This window comes from Talpa europaea (genome assembly GCF_964194135.1).
Source record: "Talpa europaea genome assembly, chromosome: 12".
Classification (NCBI taxonomy): domain Eukaryota; kingdom Metazoa; phylum Chordata; class Mammalia; order Eulipotyphla; family Talpidae; genus Talpa; species Talpa europaea.
The window spans coordinates 91,622,570-91,641,929 of record NC_140079.1 but is presented as its reverse complement, the minus strand read 5'-3'; the positions used below and the strand labels follow the sequence as shown (position 1 = coordinate 91,641,929).

General features: G+C 49.4%; 1 protein-coding gene across 1 annotated transcript; it reads right to left on the bottom strand.

Moving 5' to 3' along the window:
* Positions 1-4,343: 4,343 nt before the first annotated feature.
* On the bottom strand, positions 4,344-14,328 carry UMOD (uromodulin; the record flags this gene model as incomplete). Its single annotated transcript, XM_084250226.1, has 9 exons — positions 4,344-4,405; positions 6,775-6,889; positions 7,438-7,600; positions 9,277-9,522; positions 9,924-10,072; positions 10,881-11,089; positions 12,205-12,312; positions 12,417-13,193; positions 14,268-14,328. The coding sequence occupies 9 exons, from the start codon at positions 14,326-14,328 to the stop codon at positions 4,344-4,346; spliced, it is 1,890 nt and encodes a 629-aa protein (XP_084106352.1).
* Positions 14,329-19,360: the final 5,032 nt, after the last annotated feature.

Below are 19,360 nucleotides of genomic sequence, written 5' to 3'. Positions count from 1 at the left end.
TCCTCGCTGGTTCTGAAAGTCTCCAGAAATAGATAACCCTGGCAAGTCCAGTGAGTTAAGTGCAAGGGAGAACCCTCTACGGTCAGAACACAGTCTTGCTGGGTCTTAAATCAGGACTTACCTTGGAATAAGAACACAGAGTGATCCTTCTCCTCTGGCCAGCCGTGGGAATGTGAGCCTGCTGTGAACTGTTGTTTTATTGCAATTCCCGCCCATGTGGCTCCCCATGATTGGTGCTGAGCTCTGACTGCAGTTAAGCTCCTAGCCATACACGGGACTTGCTGAGTGTAGGTAAGATAAATGATTTGCCACAAAGGATGGCAAAAGAGGGAATCTTTGCTCACCCCAATGGAAACCCTTCTAACAGTCTCACCTTCTCACGAATGCTTCTGCAGAAACCATGGGCATGTGTCCTGAGTGCTGAGTGCGCTGGGTACTGCATCGTAGCCCTACTTCTCACATTTAATCTTCACAATAAACCAAAGAATCTGATGCCATATTTATGACCAGAAACCAAACACTAATCAGAAGGAAGCCAAATACCCGAAAGGATGTAGAGAGAAATCAAACAGGCACTTGTTTACACAGTGGCTTTCCAAATGTACCTTGTGTTCTTGTGTAATCCCCTTAGAACACTTTTGCTTCTGTCTGAATGCCACTTAGCTTTGTGTCTCCTTTGAATCATAAAGCATTCCCCTCCATTCTCCACTTCCTCTCCCAAGCTGATTAGGCAACATTCCCCCTTTTCAAAGTCAGTTCCTCTGTCCCTCTTCTGACTTCTTCATTCCAGTCTGAACTATGTAAATGTCATCTCTTCAGCCACTTTATTGGGTATTTGTTCCCAGCACTGGGTCACTAGATTTGTTTGCTGTTTCCTCTGGGTTCTCTGCATTTCCTTGACTCCCCTGTGCCACTGTTTTTTAGAGTCTCCTCTATCTATTTGGATAGTTGTGTTCTACCATTATCCTGATCATTACCTTCTTCCTCCAGCTGTCCTGGAGAATGCTGGCAAGTCTTATTTTTTTAGTCACTCTGTATCCTTCCCCGCGGGGGTGTCAAGTTATCACATGGTTTTGAGTATCATCCATAGTCTGGTGACTTCCAAATCTGTATCTCATCCCTGACTACCCCCTCAAACTTCTGATCCATCTGCCTAGTTGTCTGCTGCACCTCTTTGCTTTGGCTGAGATGCTTGAGGTAGTTGTTCCAAATCTGAGCTCATTGATTGCCTTAAGATGCTCCCTCCTCATTGTATCATCTTATCCCCGTCACTGGCAACACCACTCATCTGGTCACTAAAGCTAGAAACCTGGTTTCTTCCTATTAGGTTCTTTTCCTTTCTTTCCTTTCTAGGCTCATTTCTTTCTCCCTTGGTGCTCACCAAGTCTTCATATATTTCTTGAATCTGTCTTTCCTTCTTCATCGTCACTTCCTAATCCAAATTGGGGGTCACCACCATCTCTAATGGGGTTGATTTTAAAAGCTGCCTAATGGTTCTCCTTGCTTTCATTCTTGTCCCTCTTAATACTGCTCTCTCCCCTGCAGCCAGACACAGTATCATCTCTCAGCATCCTCTACTCCTAGCACTCAATACTTCCTGAGATCTGACCCCTCTCCACACCCCCTACCTCATCTAAAGTCTCAATTAGCTTGAGGTTCCGTGCTCCAAGCCATTCCTTCTGTCTGGCTCACTCTATACCAGCTTCCTACTATTTGTCATTTAGGGTCACCTCTTCCAGGAAGCCCTTCTTAATCTCCTTCTTAATCACAGGCTCACTGGTGGTTCTCTTCTCTGCTCCTCTGCTTCCCTGGGCTGATTCCAGTCCCACCCAGTTACCTACTATCTTATCTGTCTCCCTTTGAAGGCAGTAAGGGCTTTGGGCACAGGAAGCCTGCTCTGCTGTTGTAATCAGCATGTAGTAAGTACTAGCTGGGTGAATAAAGGGACAACAGCACAAAATGCATGAGATCTCCCCTGTGAGTAGAGCCCCCAGCACATGACTGTCCAAGTTTCAGTCACTGTCCTGCCTCAAGCCTTGGCATTTGCTGATCCCATTATCGCCACTGTTCCTCCTCACACATCTCCTTGATTAACTCCCTTTTCTCAGCTGCATTTCAGAAAGACCTCCCCTAACCAATCTATGTAAAACAACATTCCCATTATTCTATTGTCTTCCCCTTTTTTCTTATTCCCCAAAAAGTGCTGTCAGCACCTGACATCTCACATCGTCATAGTTTAAATGTGCCCTCTTTGTAATTTTTTTGGCAAAGAGTTTTATTAATTAGCACGGCATGACATCTTGTATTTAGGATATAACTTGCTGAGCACTTATGATGAGAAGCTAGGACATAAGGTCGTATTTAAAAGAAAGTACGATACGGTTCATATAAACAAAACAGACATGGAAAATGTAATTTAGTTTGTGCATGACAGTAAAAATGGCAGCTAATTTTACCAGTGTCCTATAGATAAAATGTAAAATGTCTTCAATTAGGGAAATTTTAAGTGGTGTTGTTTTATGTCACACCCTTTTATATTGTTCTGCTACTTGCCAGAGAAATACAAACCAGGCATTGCGGTTCCTACATTTCAGAAAACATATGATTTGCCATCTTCAGTCAATAAATGTCAATCAATCCCAAGTAGGTTACTTGTAAACCAAAATAGTTTCCTACCCCTCTTTTAAATCCAAGTTCCTTACCAGCAAGGGGCTCTATTCTGATTCCTTGCTGTTTCCTTGGTGCCCTGGCCGTGAACATATGCTCAACATATCTGCTATATATTGAGCCGAATAACTAACTGATGGAAAACAAGAAAGGAAAGAAAAAGAGAAGGAAAAGAGAAGGAAAAGGAACCGAGTGATAAGAAAGTTTCATTCTAATGTGCCTCCCCCACCCAGCCCAAGTCTTGCTTTTGGCCCTTGTTTTTCTTTGTCCATATGTTCTGTTGTACCAGAGTCAAGGTACAGATGAATCCGCATAGGTCCCAGCCAGGCTAAACTGACCGTGCACTGACCACCGACGGGGCTGGGCTCAGCCTCGGGGTCCTCCTCTGATGCAAAGCTCTTATGTAAAGACAGCAGGCGTGGTGCTTCAGTGCATGTCTGTGTGTGATAAGAGGCTGTTCCCACAGCCCCTGTTTGCTGATACACACGTGTGGTTTTTTCCTGGGACCAAAGAACTTTGACAATGAAACAGGGACTTGGGATTTCTCGGAAAGCCACGGACAGAGTCCAGAGAAGCAGCTGGCATCAGGGCAGACATTTCTCATTGGCATTGGCTTCCTTTAGCCCATTTCACAAGGTCATCCATAGGCCCTTGGGATATCTTGGTCTCCTAAGTCCAGCAGGTTCTTGATTTCTCACTGTGGCTCCCAGGAGCCTCCTGGAGGATCTCTTTTGCAAAGCATCCCCTCCCAATGGGGGTAGTTGGTCTGCTCTCCACTGTTGCTGCAGCTATAGCTCTGTAAACAGGCAATGTCTTCTGAACTGAGAGGGAGAAATGTAGCATTGGAGGGGGTCCTCAGGATGTGCCAGATACAGATGTTTATTCCAGTTGACTCTAAGGATTGTGAGATTTCTGAGGGCAGGGAATGCATCTGTCTTTATTCATCAGTGTTTCCCCAGTACCTAGCACAGTGCCTGGCACATATTGGGTACTCAAAGAAATGTTTCTGGAAAATGGAATGAAACCCATGAGGGCATCATTATTAAACCATTAGGTAAAAGGAATAGTACCTATTATACCCTTCACTTGCAATGATAGACACACTTATACAAGCTCCCCTTTCCCTCCAGACTATACGCTACAGGAGTGCAAGTAATTGCTCTGATTGGTTCATTGTTGTTCCTACAGCAGTTGACATAGTGCCTAGCCATAGCAGATGCTCAGAAGATATTTCTTGAATGAATGGATGGAGAGAGCTCAGAGACCTTTAGCTAAGGTCACACAGTGAGCCAGAGTTGAACCCAATCTCTTTGACAAAACTGTGAATTTCATGAAGGCAGAGATGGAGTCGGATTTTTCCCATCATGGGATCGTCAGCACCAAGGACAGTACCTACACACTCTAGATGCTCAATCAATGCTTGTTGAATGAATGAACAACTTCACAGAATGAGCTTTAAAAATTATTATTATCTTGCCACACTCTTTAAGGAGATAGGGACCCATTTTGAGAGAAGGCATTTAAAGACACTGGCTGTTTTTTCGAAGCAAATATTAAAGGGGAGAAAATAGGAGTATGAGTTCCCTTTTCTGTGACTAAAGCACTAGCCTACATCCCCTTCCCAGTCAGCAGGAAGTGAGTTGGTAGCCACACAGCACAGGGGCTCCAGCTTCCCATCACTGGGCCATCAGGGTCAAGGTGGCCGACAGAAGCAAAGGCAGCCAGACCTTCAGAAGCCCTGAAAGAAAAGCAATTACAAGATTGTTGCTAGCACGATGTGTCTTTGTACAAAATTATCAGCAGATGCCTCCTATGGACTGACCAATTAGGAAAACACCCTCTCTGGGCTGACCAGTAAGAAAAGAAAAATTTCTCTGCATCTGCCCTAAAGACCAATTAGAAGACCTGTCTACTGTAGGTGGAAAAATAATTGGTCTTCTAAATATCACAATTTGGGGGAAAGTAACCTTTTCTCTGGCACTGGGCTTGGTATCCCCTTAAAAGGGCACTCTTATGCAGTGTCCAACATACTCAACCATCCTGGGCAACCTTAAGGATACAAGCGTCTTAGGACTCTTGTGCAGTGTCCAACCAACTCAACCATCTGGGGCAATCTTAAAGATACAAGCCTCTTAGGAGCACGAGGGCAAAGGTCTCCAGCTCCTAGCTCTCCAGTATTGGGTAGAACTAGCTCAGGCCAAACACTAGTTGGTATCAGAACCTTCTCTGATCTAGGTGCCAGGAGCCAAGAAGGGTAACAATTACATGGAATCATTTTTAATTTAGATTTTTAGACAATTCAGTAGCCATGTAAATCAAGGGCCACAAAAATGCCACCAATCCCTGGCCTTTGTGGTTGGAGGAGCAAAGCAGGAGAAAAACAGGGTTTTCTCTTTGTCTGTTGGGTTCAGGCTGGGACAAGGCATGGCACTTGGCATGCAGTAGCACTCAATATATGTTTGTCACTTGTTGAAAAAATTCTTTTTTCTTTATTTTATATGTTTTTTACATCATTTTTTATTTTTGTTGAAAAAATTCTTGAGGCATTAGAGATGAACCTCAGGGCTTCATGAAGTGCCTGACATGCAAACCTAGAGCAGGTACATGACCTTTGTGTACAGGTTTGAAACAGGCTTGTATGTGTCTTTTTTTTTTTAAAGATTTATTTATTTATACAAGAACCGGGGTACAGGCCAGATGTGTGAGAGGGTGAGAGGATTCACCATAGACAGAGCAAGGAAACGAACAGGCAGACTGATGAAAGACACTGCTGAGGGGCACAGTGGGAGAGACAGGAGAGGTCTGCCGCACCATGTGGGACCCTCGCTGGCTGGCAGAGATCAAACCCGTGCTGCAGAGGCTGCGACAGCTTCACAGTGCGGTTCTCAACCGCCTGTGCCACCAGGGAGGCCCAGGCTTGTATAAATCTTTACATGCAAATATACAGGCATGCAACAGCAATAGTTTATGCATCTTTGTGTGCAAATATAAATGTGTTCCTGTGATTTTGTATGTGTATGTATGTGCATGTGTGTGCAAGCATGTCTAGGCCATGTCAGTGCACACCTGTTTCTATGTGCATATATATATTATGAGATATCTGAATAAATGCATGTGTGTATGCATTAGTATATATGCATATATACAGCCCCTGTTCTAGGTGTTTCCATAAATACAGTCACTTCTTAAGAGTTTAGACCAAGCAGACCAGGCACTCCAGCATACCCTGCGCCCACCAACAAAAATCTCAGAGGAAGATTCTGCTGCAGGTTCCAAACTTACCCCAATTGCTGGAAGCAGCTTTGGAGACTATGACCTGGGCAGCTGCAGAGGGAAAGAGAAGGATCAGTGCAAGGTAAAGGCATACAACTGGCCAGAAGCCTGGGAAGCACCCCTCAATCTGCTCTTCTTGCAACCAGGGCGGTCTTCGTGAAACCCAGATCTGATAATGTCCCTCTCCCACTTTGGACCCTTCAGTGGATCCCAATTGCTTTCAGGAGAAAAACCCAAAATCTTAACAAGAACTATGAGGGCCCACATGGTCTGGCCCCTCCTGCACCATTTTCACCCCATGCGGATCGCCTCCTCCCCCCAATCTGTCTGGCTTTCTCTCAGTTCCTCTAGCAGGCTGGCTTCCCTTCCATCACAAGCCCCCTACCCAAGCTGTGCCCTCTGCCAGGGATTCCCTCCCCCTCTTCCTCTGACCCTCCTCGATTTCCACATCTTCCCCAGCTCTCCAGATGGGGTCTGATTCCCGTGTTGTAAGAGCTCAGCGTTCCTGATACATTTTCTTCATTTTTTATGCTTTTATCACAATCACAGTTAAGCACATATTATTTTAATAACGTCTATTGGTGCATGTAAACTGAGTCTGTGTCTGGTTTTGCTCATCATGAGATCCCCAACCCCTAGCACAGGACCTGGCACACAGCAGGTACAAGAATATATTTCTAGGATGAATAAATGAATGAATGAACAAATGAATGGGAACTAGAAAAAGAAGGCCGTGTCTATGCCACCTCACCCTTAAGAACCTACTTGCTTCAGTTCTTCAGACCCCAAGGGCCAGCTTGCACTCCCTCTTCCTCTCCAGAGAACACGCCTTACCCAGGGAGAGAAGGGCACGAGCTGCTCCCTTACCTCTCCGTGTGATGGGACCCAGGTTCAGGACACGGGTGTGGTCTATGTTCCCCCCGCTGCGGAATCTGGTCCCCGAGCAGGTCTGCAGAGAGAAGGCAACAAAGGAAACTGGCCGTGAAGGAGACTGCCCGTGGGCCTGCCGCGGGGACCAGCTGCACCCCTTCCCAGGAGCCTCCTCCTGCCTGAGTTTGGGCTTAGGATGGTAGGGGCAGGATTTGTTAAAAGACCTGGGCTCACGTGCCAGCTCAATCTATGGATGCATAAGCTTAGATGCATAAGCACCTGTTCTCTGACTTACTCTCCCCTACTAGAAAAAGGGCCAACAAGACTTCCCTTGTTGAGTTTCTGGGTGGTCTTAAAGACGCGACAGACAGAAGGTGCACGCAGGGTTCAAAGGTCAGCGTCTGTGGCTGGAGCACAGGCCCGCAGATAAGCTGGAGTGAGCGCCGGCCTCTGCCAGCCATGACCACCCCATTTCGCACGGGTTCAGGCCTACCCGGGCCTGCCCACCCCCTCTTTCTGCTCACTCTATCCCGGTCCTGAGGGGGACACTCAGCAGAAGGGTGTTTCCTTTAGATCTTGTGGCCAAGTGTCAGAGATGCGCCATGGGGAGGGTGGGCGGCGGCTTACAGGCTTGCACTCTGCATGCATCGCGTCGCAGAGATGCACTTCGCAGTGCAGGTAGACCAGGTCGTAGTTTCCAGCAAAACGGAACATCTGGACCGAAAACCGACCCTGGGGGGACTCCCCATTCTCCACCACTTGGATGGTCGAGTCCTCAGTGCGTGGGCATCTGGGAGGGGGAAGTTGTATAGCACGTTGGTTAAGCAAAGACTCTGGGCCAGACATCCGGGGTCCCCCACGTATTATCTGCGGCCTTGGGTCACTGACTTAATCTCTCGTGCCTCAATTTCCCTATCTGCATATAAAGAAAAAATAATTGTAACTTATACCACAAGATAGTTAGGTTTTCAGTTCGTTTACTGAAGTGTTGGCACAGAGTGGGTGCCATGTATTTATCTGTGATGCTAAAGTAAAACTGTCATCAACACAGAGCTGAAATTATCCTAAAGCTAGCACTTTCTGATTTCGAAGGAAATGGCATTTAGGAATCATCGACTACCAGGTATTGGTGACCTACTATGTGCCTGGTACTAACTATAACGATGGCACCTGAGCACTGAGGGCCACCCTCCTCACCGGTGTGTGCACCCACCTGCACACATACACAACGCACCCAGACACGTAGGGAGAGAAACTCCAACCCGAACATCAAAGACTCAGCATGTGCACCAGGCTGGATCTGGATACACAGGCCCTCTGGGCAGGCAAACCGGGTGCCCTGTGCCATTTATAGTGCTTGTCAAAATTGATGAGGAAAGAACAGGGGCTGAATGAGGATGGCACAGAGAATGAACTGAGGAGGGAACTTCTGGGGGTGGTGTTTACTCTCTGCTCCGTGCCCCCCACAATTCAGATCTGACTCCAGAATGACACACAACACTTGGAAAGGAAAGCCCTGCTGTTATGTGGGTCCACGAAACAGACTTATAGAGTGGCATCTGGCAAGGCCATGTGGCTGCCCCACAACTCAAGGGGGGCATTTGGGTGCCCCCTCCAGCTATGTTCCATGTCTTCTCCTCTACCTGTCTCCTCCTTACTCATTCTGGAATATTCTGACTCCTCTGGTGGACCTCAACCCAGTGCAAACCCACAGCTACTCCCAACATTTCTTCCTGCTTCATTGTCAAAACTCTCTAAGCTTTCCACAATGCTCTACCTTTATACTCAAAAAATAAAATAAAAGGTACAAATCCCCACATCACAGTTATTATTCATGCCTATTTGATATATAAGAACACGAATTTTCAGGGAGAGGAAATGATTTGGGTCTCAGAACTAAGAAACAACAAAGCCAAAATCTGAACTGAAATCTTGTGATGCCCCATCCAGGTCATGCTGATGTTTTCCAAATTTCTGTTCTTTTTTGCCTTCTCCAACCACTTTATGAATGTTTGCCTTGATGCATGTATCGATGTAGGTGACGTGTGCGTGATGTAGGGGTGTGTGGTGTGTGTGTGAGATGCGTCCTGCAGTGGAAGGGCATCCTGTCCAGTTGGGTTCCCCCTAGACCCTGAACTGCAGGGTTAAGTCTCCAGTGACCCATGATCCTGACTGGGGTCAGCAGGTTGGAAAAGCATGAGTGAGTGAATGCAATTGAGTGTTTTATTGCTAAGTGTTTGGGTATTTAGAACTTTGGTGATGTTCTATGCACTGCAGGAACTTGTTTCTATCAATTAGCCTCTGGCAATATTGCTTCATTATGTCATTTCACTTCAAGTCACAGTTTCCAAGAACCTGTGGATGTCCTCACACGAGGACTTACTTTTACTTCACACAGGTCCAAAAATCCCCCATCCCCCTGCCAGTCTCCACCCATGGCCCCCGGGAAGGGAAGCTTCGCCTTGCCTGTCTTGGATGATGAAATACTTCAAGGGATCGCTGGCATTGTTGCTGGGTGTCGCATAACAGTTGGTCATTAGCAGAGCAAACCGGGCCAGGTCACCCCCATCCAGCATGGTGCCCACGTACAGAAAGGCCTCAGTGGACAGGGTCACGGAGGTGCCCTGGTAGGGCTGCGTGTAGGCGGGGGTCTGGAAGAACACCATCCGCACGGTAAACATGCCTGTCCCACCCACGCTGATGTTCAGGGAGCTGCAAGGGGAGAGGGGCTGGTGAGACCCCCGCGGCCCCGGGGCAGCCACAGAGGGACCACCCTGTCTACTCTGCAGTCCTGGGCAGGGCCTTGCAGCTGTTTGCATTTTTATTGGGTGGTAGGACAGGAACCCACCCACCCGCATTGCTTTGCACACTGCAGGGTGCATTGCAGTTGCCTTAGGATCTTGTTGAAATGCAGGTTCTGGGACAGCAGGCTTGGGGGTTGGATTTAAGTATCTGCATTTCTAACAAGCTCTCCCACATATTTTGTGACCCAAGCACCCCCTTCCTCAGCCCTCTCCTTCAAGATGGGGAATACATTCTCAAGGGAAACTCAACCTAGGGCAGTCTCGGGGGGTGGGCTGGCCAGCAGCCCGGGCCATCTCCTCTGGATGCACCTGACCATCGGCTGCAGGGTGGTCTTCAGGCTGACTCTCATGTCCAGGGGGTAGGAGCAGGCAAAGTTGAACTTGTTGTTGCGGTCCCGGATGATGATCTCGTCGGCCAGGTAGAGAGTGTTGCTATAGGTGACGTGGGTCTCGTTGCTCTGTGTTGGGGTGGGGGATGGGACGGAGGAGAGAGGAGCATGAGGAGCTGTGTAAATGGCAAAATCAAAGGAGTTTTCTCTGCCCACCGGTGAGTCGCCTCCCAGTTTCCACGATCAAAGGTCTCCACAATGATGACGCCACGGGAGTGGCCTCCCGCCAGGCCCTGCACTCAACACTCCTCCGGCCTCACCGCTTTGGCCCCTTCACAACCCCCCAAGGCAGGGCTACTGACTTGCTGCCTCGTGATGAGGAGGTTCAACCCCTGCTTGCTCTAGTAAACACTAAAAATCAAGGCTTCAGGAGTGGTGAAATTGCAAGAGCCAAGCTCAGCAAATGACAAGGACTACTTCCTGTCTTTTGTCTTTTTTTTCTTTGGGGGGGTGGGTGAGGGAGATAGGCAGAAAGGTGCTCTGCCCTTATGCAGTGACCCCTGGGTCCCGCAGGAGCAGGCCACGCAGACCCTGCCTCCCAGGACAGACCCGCTTCTAAACCCAGTGCTGATAGCCACATGGAAGCGCCACTGTCTGGCCTGAGCCCTGATCTTCCCGTCTGTGACATGGGTCACTGTCACCGTGGATGGGCCTCGTCCCTTGAAGTTGATGTTTATTCAGCACTTACTGTATGCCACTCACTGCCCCACTCACTTCACACACATTTAGCTCCCTCGACCTCTGAACAGCCCTATGAAGCAGGTACTAGTGTGACTCCCTTTTACAGTCGAGAGAGCTGAGGACTCCGCCCGCGCCTGTACCCCGCGTCAGGGGCAGAGCTGGGGCTTGGCACGGCCCCACCCTGGCCGGGACGCACCGTCATCACCGTCCCACAGGGGCCATGCCTGGCGGGGGTCACCACGGACATCCAGTCCCGGTCGCCCCTCTCGGTGAAGCCGGAGCACTGGCTGTCACGCAGGTACATGAAGACCTTCTCGAAGCCCAGGCTCTTCAGCTGGCACTTGCTCAAGGACAGCTTGATGTCATTGGGCCCACACTCCAGCCTGCGCTCCAGGAGGGTGATGTCTGAAACAGGCAGGGTGGGACATCGGGCCTAGCACGTCCCCAGCGCCCAGCTCCGGGGGGTGCTGAGTCCCGTCCATCTAATTTCCCGGTGGTGCCCCCTCTCAGAGTGAGAGTCACAGACTGGACACCGGCATCGCTGGAGGGACCCACTGGCCACGCCTCCTCCCTATGTTACCCCATGTGTGGGTTGTACATAAAAAAAAAGGAGTGATTTTGGGGGCTTGTTCCCTGCCTGGGCATTAAATAGCTGCGAATCCCAGTAGCACATAACAACAAGCAAACAAAAGATGCTAATAAGTTCGTCGCCATTTCTTTTCATCCTTTCTACACCAAGGACAGCCCTCACTTGCTGCTATTGTTTTTAACACCAGGCACACCTTTTAAAATGACAGCACAGGCCTCAGGCTGAGTGGGGTGTGCTGACAAGGAGATCCAGTGGGATGCTTTCTGAAACTTTTGAAAACTGGAGTATCATACAGCTATTGGAAATGAGCAGTTTTCATTTTTTACTGCGATCTAGCTTAGGTGTTATCAGATGGATGCAGTCTAGACGCATAGATGCAGTAGTGACCATCGTCGTCCCAAATTTACTTAAAAGAAGGGATTCAAGTCAGCAACAGAAATGGCATTATAAGTAATCCTTGGAAAAGGCAAAGTTGTCAGATTGGTACTTGGATGTGACAAACTGCTCCAATCATTGTACAAATGGGGAAACTGAGGCTTCCAGAAGGCCCCATCCTCCTTGAGCCTGCAGGGGGCAGTGGAGAGGGGCCCAAGAAACTACAGCAGGGTTTCCAGTCCTGAGCAACAGGAATGTGACTCCGTAGCCTGCGGCAGTCGGGTGTCCTGTGTTGTGTGGGGCCCTCAGAAAGCACCGTACAGGTGCGGTGGGCCCTCAAGCTCTGGGGGCTTTGGGGTCAACCAAGGGGAGGCTCGGGGAGTCCAGAGAACATCTTGCTGTTTTTAATGGTTATTCATGGAGAGGTTTTCACTGCGATCGTGTGCCCAGCAAGCCCTGAGTCATCCCGACTGTCCCCCAAGCTCACACTCAGGAAATGTCCCTCCACCCCACCGCTGGCATTGCTCAACACCTCGCCCCTGCTGGCTGGCCTCACCAGTTACATTGATGTCCTGTTTGCACTGGCAGTGCCATCGGCCATAATTCGATTTGCAGTCCTCGTCTACACGGCACTCTTCACATGTTCCCTCGAGGGAGCTGGGGTCTGCAGGGTCACAGACACTGCCAGTCAATAAGGACAGAGGCCCCCCAGATCCCTGTGGTGTCCACCGAGGACTTGGGGTGGGGCGAATGGGGGTGCCCGCTCACCTGTGCAGTAGGCCAGATAGCACTCGGGGGGCGCTGTCAGGTTGTAGACATAGTAGCCACCGGCACAGGCCTTCACCTGCACGGGCGCCTCCCACTGGCAGCAGTGCCCGCTCCAGTGCGCACAGGCCCTGCGGCTCACGATGCCCTCTTCAGTGGATGGATGTGTGCCATTGAGCCACATGGGCGCGGCCGTGTTGCAGCTCAGGACGGGCACGCAGGTCTCCGCCATGCGCACACCGCCCTGCCCCACAAAGCGGTACCAGCCACTCAAGTTTGAGTCGCAGATGTAGCCGGGGCCGTAGTTGGTGCTGCGCCAGTAATCGCCCAGGGTGCTGTATGCCTGGCATGGGTCAGCGCACACCAGACCATTGCCCTGGGGCACGCAGTCCAGCCCCGGCCCACAGGAGCCTGGGGCGCACTCACAGTGTTGCCCATCCCCCCAGTAGCCCATGGGGCACACGCACGAGTAGTTGCCTACGCTGTTGACACAAGTAGCCAGGGTGTGACAGTGGCCAAGGCCAGGCTCTGCGCACTCGTCGACGTCCGTGCAGCCCAGACCCGGCATCAGCTGGAAGCCTTCGAGGCAGGTGCAAGTGTAGGAGCCCGGGGTGTTCACGCAGCTGCTGTTGGGGGTGCAGTTGTGGGCACCTGGAATGGTGCATTCGTCAAGGTCCACACACATGAGACCGTCGCCAGTGAAACCCGGGTGGCAGTAGCACGAGGTGGCTGCTCCAGTCTCCACACAAGTGGCATTGGGGTGACATTCATAACAGCTTCCTGTGGACGGAAGAGAGGGGGTAGCTGCACAATGATCACTAGAGACTCGGTGTCCTGGAGGGTACTCCTGTTCTTTAAGGTGTCATCCCTAGGGGACCCGCCAAACCCAATAACCGGCACCCCCCCACACTCGTATGTCTCTCCTTCCAACCTCGTTCTCCTGCGCTGAGCATGGCCTTCCCCCACGCAGCTTCTTTCAAAGCACCCATGTTCCCACAGCCCCAGAAATTAGGTGGTTCTTGACACTTTGTAAGGTTCTAGGTGAAGCTGTGACCCCTCCCCCATCTTTGCACATTTGGAGCTTTTGCTCAGCTTCCTGGTCCCCTTTCTAAAGGTTTCCCTGACAATCTGCTCCGTGACAATGAAAAGTTAAAATGAATGTGTTGTCCCTCACTCAGCACTCACTGCACGCCAGCCACCGGGATGGCGCTTGTCATTTGTTGGCTCAGTGGCACCTTCCCAGTGTGGGCTCCCTATTGCATTGACCCTAATGTTCTAAAGACGAAGGTTTAAGCCACTTGCTCTGTTGGTCAGCAGCTCAGACTCAGATGCCAGGACTACAGGGTGTGTGCTGTTAACCACAGACCGCAGTGGTATTTACCGAGTCACAAAGTCATCCAGATGGGGAGGTGCCCAGCTCCCTCCTCCAGGGAGAAGCTGGAAGCAGGTGAGGGCTGTGCACAGCCCTGTGGAAAGGCCTCTGTGGGGTGCAGGGATGGGACTGGGTGTGTTTGGATCTCCAGCATGGTTGAATATGTTCCTGACCTTCCAGTAAAGTGCATCTGGGGTGTTCTGGGCACTTGCCTTTCAGTGTGTGGCCCAAGGAGCACAGTGGCAGCACCCCTGGGAGCTTGTTAGAGACGCAGAGTCTCAAGCTTCCCTCTTGCCGAATCAGAACCTACATTTTTAGCAAAATTCTGGGTGAGCCCTGTGTACATTAAAGCGTAAGAAATGGATCTTGAATAAAGACTGCAAATCCCAAGCAAGATAAGAGAAGAATTGAGACCTCTTCTGCTAAGAGTGATGTTCACACACACACACACACACACACACACACACACACAGACCACTTACTTGCTTCCACGGTATCATTGACTGCAGCTGTGATGATCCACAAGGTGATCAGCACCACCATGCGTACCAAGGTTGGAGAGAAAAGCCCACTCATCCTTGCTGCTCTTCACAGCTACTTCTGGCCCAGGAAAAACCTGTCCAAAGGGAAGAACCAGTTGGCCCTTGGGGTTCCTTCCTGTCCCTGATGGCTGAAGTCTTGTGAACAGGGGTGGATGGAACAACTGAGTGACCTAACTCCCCTCCCCACATCTGGGAGGAGGGCTTCTGTGGTATAGTCCGGGAGAAGCTATTGTATGAACTGCAAGTGTGCAGCGCTGTGGCCCTTGCTTTGGAGGGGCCTTCCCTGTCATATATGCCCCCCTTATTCCCATGTACAACCCAGCCTTGACTCCCCGTCTCAGCACGTTAGGAAGAAGTGAATCTCATTTGGAGCAGGGAGCCATGAAGCGAGATGGCATTTGAGACACATCATCTCGTTAGCTATGGCTTTGGGCTTTAGCAGCCAACTCCCGATCTCCTGCTAGGAAACTTACAACTTGTCCAGGTCCCTGTATTTATTGAACAAACATTTATTGAATAGCTGCAATGTGCCAAACAGGGAGTTAAGCGCCAAGGAAAACAATGAACCCAACAGATAAGGATCCAGCTCACTGTAAATAAAAGGCAATTAGCTTCACGCACCAGTGCAAGGTGTCCAGGGAGGTCCCTCACTGTGTGGGACCTGGAGCCTGCAACCAGGATTCAAAGCCCTTTTTCATCAATCACTAATGTACGACATTGGACAAGATATTTCAATTCACTCAGACTAAGTTTCCTCATCTATGACATGGGGATTGTTACTCCCACAAATCCAAGGCCTATGATGTGCCAGGCTCAGGTTGAGGTCTCTGTGTTCTAGAACAGTGACCAGGTCCACTGTAAGAAAAATATTTTATGCCTCGAGCCCCGTGCAGTTGCTCATGTATGTGCCAACATGCACGCACATACACGCACACGAGATAAAAGTTTTGTAAAACAATATCCTTATGGGCCTCCCCGGTGGTGCAGTGGTTGAGCACTGGGTTGCAAGGCTGCCCACAGCCTCTGCAGTGCCGGTTCGATCCCTGGCTGCTGGCGAGGGTCCCACATGGCACGCAGACCTCTCCTGCCGCGCCCGCTGCTCCCCTCAGCAGTGTATTTCGGTCAGTCTGCCTGTTCTGTTCCCCACTCTGGCTCTGGTGAATTCTCTCACCCTCCCGCACTTCTGACTGTACCCAGTGCTTGTATAAATAAAAATTAAAAAAAAAACAATATCCTTATGATGGTGGGTGTTGCTTGCGATATAATCTATTACATCTGATGAAAAGAAAATTGTGGATACAACACACCCGTGATTTCATGGGTTGTGACCTATCATTTGACAACATGATACAGGGTATGTGATATTGTCATCAGAGTGATGAGTGAAAATAAAGTTTAGAAAGCAGGAGCCAGTGCAGAGGAAATGTCTTGTTCATTGCTGCCTCCAGTGCCTGGTGTGTGCACAGGGCATGTAACTGGCACATGTTGGATCAGTGAAAATATGGAGGATGCTGTTAGGAGAATGTTCGCTCAAAGAGAGGGAGGTTGACTTACCAAGAATCACGAAGTCAATGTTCAGCAGAGTAATGATTCTATGTAGGTGTCCCAGCTCTCAATTTCCTCTCCCCTCTTCTTCAAGCAGGATGGAAACCAGCAGAAGACTAGATGGGGGAGGCGTGGGAAGGAGAGCTGCAGATAGTCTTACCTGCAGGAAGGTAGAATTACAGGTGTGTGCCCCTATATATACAGCTGCCCCTCGCTGCCAACGTCTCCTCCAATTATTGTCTGGTTCTGTTTCTTGAGACTGTTTTCTTGGGGGTGGAATATTTTTCCCTTTGGGTACTCTGTTTTCCTTTTCTGGCTGTGGGGTGGTTGTTGTTCTTTTTCCTAATAGGTAGAATCCCAAATGATTTGACATGGGTGGTCACACTTGTGCCAGTAAATACAAGGCCCCTGTTTTTCCCCCCTTTGGATCAAGAGATTCCTTAGTTAGAAATTAACTGAGAAAGCAGTGCCAGGTGCTGGCTTTTCTTTGGGCACTCACAAGGACAGGGTTTACCCAAGTTGTCAGGCAGAGGTGGGTATCTGAAGTCGGTATGCTCCAGGAGAAATCCGATGTGCATCGCCCCTACTGGGATGTGCACCCGTGGCCACTGGGGTTCCCTGTCCTGAAAAAAGCAGCTTCTGAAGGAACCCCATCTTCCTGGGCTCAGTCAGGTCTCCTGGGGTCCAGACATGAGCAGGAGAGGAGCTGAAAATGGCTGAAGGTCAAAGCCAGAAGGTAATACAGGGCATCATGGGACCAGAACCGTTCTAGCAAGCCGGGATCCCATGAGAGGAGGTGCTGGGGGATGTGGGCATTCATGATTGACTTTGGAGCCAGGCCATCTGAGTTGTGACTGGCCATTTGTTGTGAGCCAGCAGGCTAATTTCTTAGCCTTCCTGAGATCGTGTTCCTTATCCATGAAGTGAGATACCCATGTCTGGAGTTTTTATGGTGCTTAATGGAGATGATGCAAGAAAAGGTGGCAATTTCATCTGTGGAATGCTTTGGGGTCACGGGGGTGGTATATGGCAGCCCCTGGCTTCACCCCCACTTCGCCTACCCAGGTCCATGTGAATGGCAATCCAGGATGAGGAAAACCAAGCATGGGCTGAGCAGAAAATGTCGCAGTGACCCACCGCATTTGCTTTTTCAAGTCCTTTCTCTTCTTGTATCCTGTGTGAGGCCTGAGAGCACAATCTCCTTGGCACTGTTTCATAGAAAAGCAACTTCTGGGTCAAAGAGGGAGCCCAGGATTAAAAATTTTGATACCTGTTCCCAAGCAGCACCCTGGAGAGAGTTTTAAAAATTTATTTACAATCCCACCCCACTACTCACAAAACTTGAGCATCATTAACTGTCATTTTTTTTCCAAAAAAGCAAGCAATCACTCATTAGTACTTATTTTTGTTATTCTTGGATGAAGAGGGAAGTTATTTTTCCATTTGTTTATTTATTTATCCTTCTTTTCTCAGCTGGGTATTTGTATCATTTCCCTTTTTTTCCCTAGCATAAGAATGTTCCCCTTTTTCCTGCCATTGCTTCAGAAGAAAATAAAAACTCTTTATATTTCTCCCCTCCATTCTAGTTGGTGACTATTGTTTCTGGTTAGTACTTCTGAGGCCCCAGTTTGGGCATCTTTAAAGGATTAAAGATGGAACTCCAACTGTTGTCTGGACAACAAACCTGGATCCCTGTAATTTGGGGCTGGAGTCTACTGATAGCCTAAGAACCATATTATTCTAGTTTCTGCATTTGATGTTTTTATGTCTTGAGGTTTGGCTGATCCTGGAGGCTGGTCCCTCTCAGGGCTAACCCAGAACTAGCAAACCAGCCAATCCAGAGCCCAGCCCTACCCTCCAGGCTCACACTCAGCTTCCATCCCCTGCCTCCATCAGCCCAGCAGCAGGTAGCTGACCACCAGGGCCAATTCCCACATCCCAGAGGGTGCTGCAATGACTCCAGCCAGGCAAGCCTTACCCTGCCTCTTTCATGCTTGCAAAACTAAAACAAAGGCTCTAATCCACACTGCCCCCTCACACCCCCCTCTGCCTCCTGGCTAACCCTGGTCCCCTGGGCAATTTCTCCCATGCCCTCCCCATGGTATGGGGTGACCCTCCCCCTGGGTTCTGTGAGTATAATAAACTGTCTTTGCAGGGGCAGTCCTCGCCTGGTTTGTTGGCCTTGGCATAGCTGTATAATAATACAATCTGTGTTTTAAAACTACAAGCACCATCCTAGCTTCTCACAGTTGGACCATCCTGGGGCATTCACTACCTGTCCATTTTTCTACTCTTTCTCTCAAAACTCCACCCCTCCCCTGTCCCTACATGCTTGATGTCTTCACAGCATATTTTATTGGCATCACTAAGGGTTTTCCCAAATTCAGTCAATGTTTTTCTCTTTATTGTAACTTTCAGGGAAGATCAAAAAAAAAATCAATCTCAGTAGTTCCTTCCCTTTTGGAACATTCTTCTCTCTTAGCTTTTAAATATGGAGACTTGAACTTAATAATCTTGACACTTGTCACTTACTGTGTGCCTCTCTTGGGTCAGACACTGTGATGGGAGCTTTTATATCCATTGTCTCGTGCATGGAAACACAGCAGCCGTGTTACTGAGAAGGCTATTATTCAGCAAGGTTGAGTAACTTCCCCAAGAATAATGCACAACTGGCTAGTGTGAGCCATACTATCTGGTGCAAACTCCAGACTAAAGCTCAGCTCTCTCAGATTTACCCCTATGATCTATTGCACTCTTTAGTGTAAAGAACATTCCATGCTCAGCCATGAGCCTTAGAGGGATAAGATTTTGTAGATCTATTTTGAGTGAGTGAAGCTAAGGTCTGGAGGCTTCTGGAAAAAGGCATCAAACAGAAATCACAGGATGAGAATGGGTGTGTGTGTTAGAGGAGGCAAAAAATGAGCAAATGGTGAGACCCCCCACATGGAGGGGTATCAACTGCTGCCCTCCATATACTGCTTCTCCCATTCTGAGCCCCTGGGGGACCTGCAGGTAACACAGCCAAGCCCTGAGTCGTGGCCAGTGGGGGCTCCATTCCGCATGACTAGTCCCAGCAGTCACCTTGCACCTCTGCTTTGACTGGCAGCCATGTGGCCTGAAGACTGAGGCAGGTGAGCCCTGTGTGTGCTCTGAATACTAACTCCTGTGCCATGGAAGCGTCAGGCCCCAGTGGAGGGCCCCCGGCTATTCCCTGCTGGGATGTGGACAGGTCAGGGTTGGGGCAGGTGGCGGTGCAAGAACTGACTCTAAAGGCCTGAAAAAGCACAAACTGCCTTTATGTTACACGATGGGTGACAAGTAGAGAGGACGTATGGAGACCTGGGTCCCTAAAATAATAGCCACTCTATAGTTGAGAAGTGGTGGGTGGCTGTAAATGCAGGTGGAAGTGGGTGGAGTCACATGGAAGTGGGTGGAGTCATGTGGGGGAAATGGGTGGAGTCACATGGACTGGTGTGACTGCTTCTGCT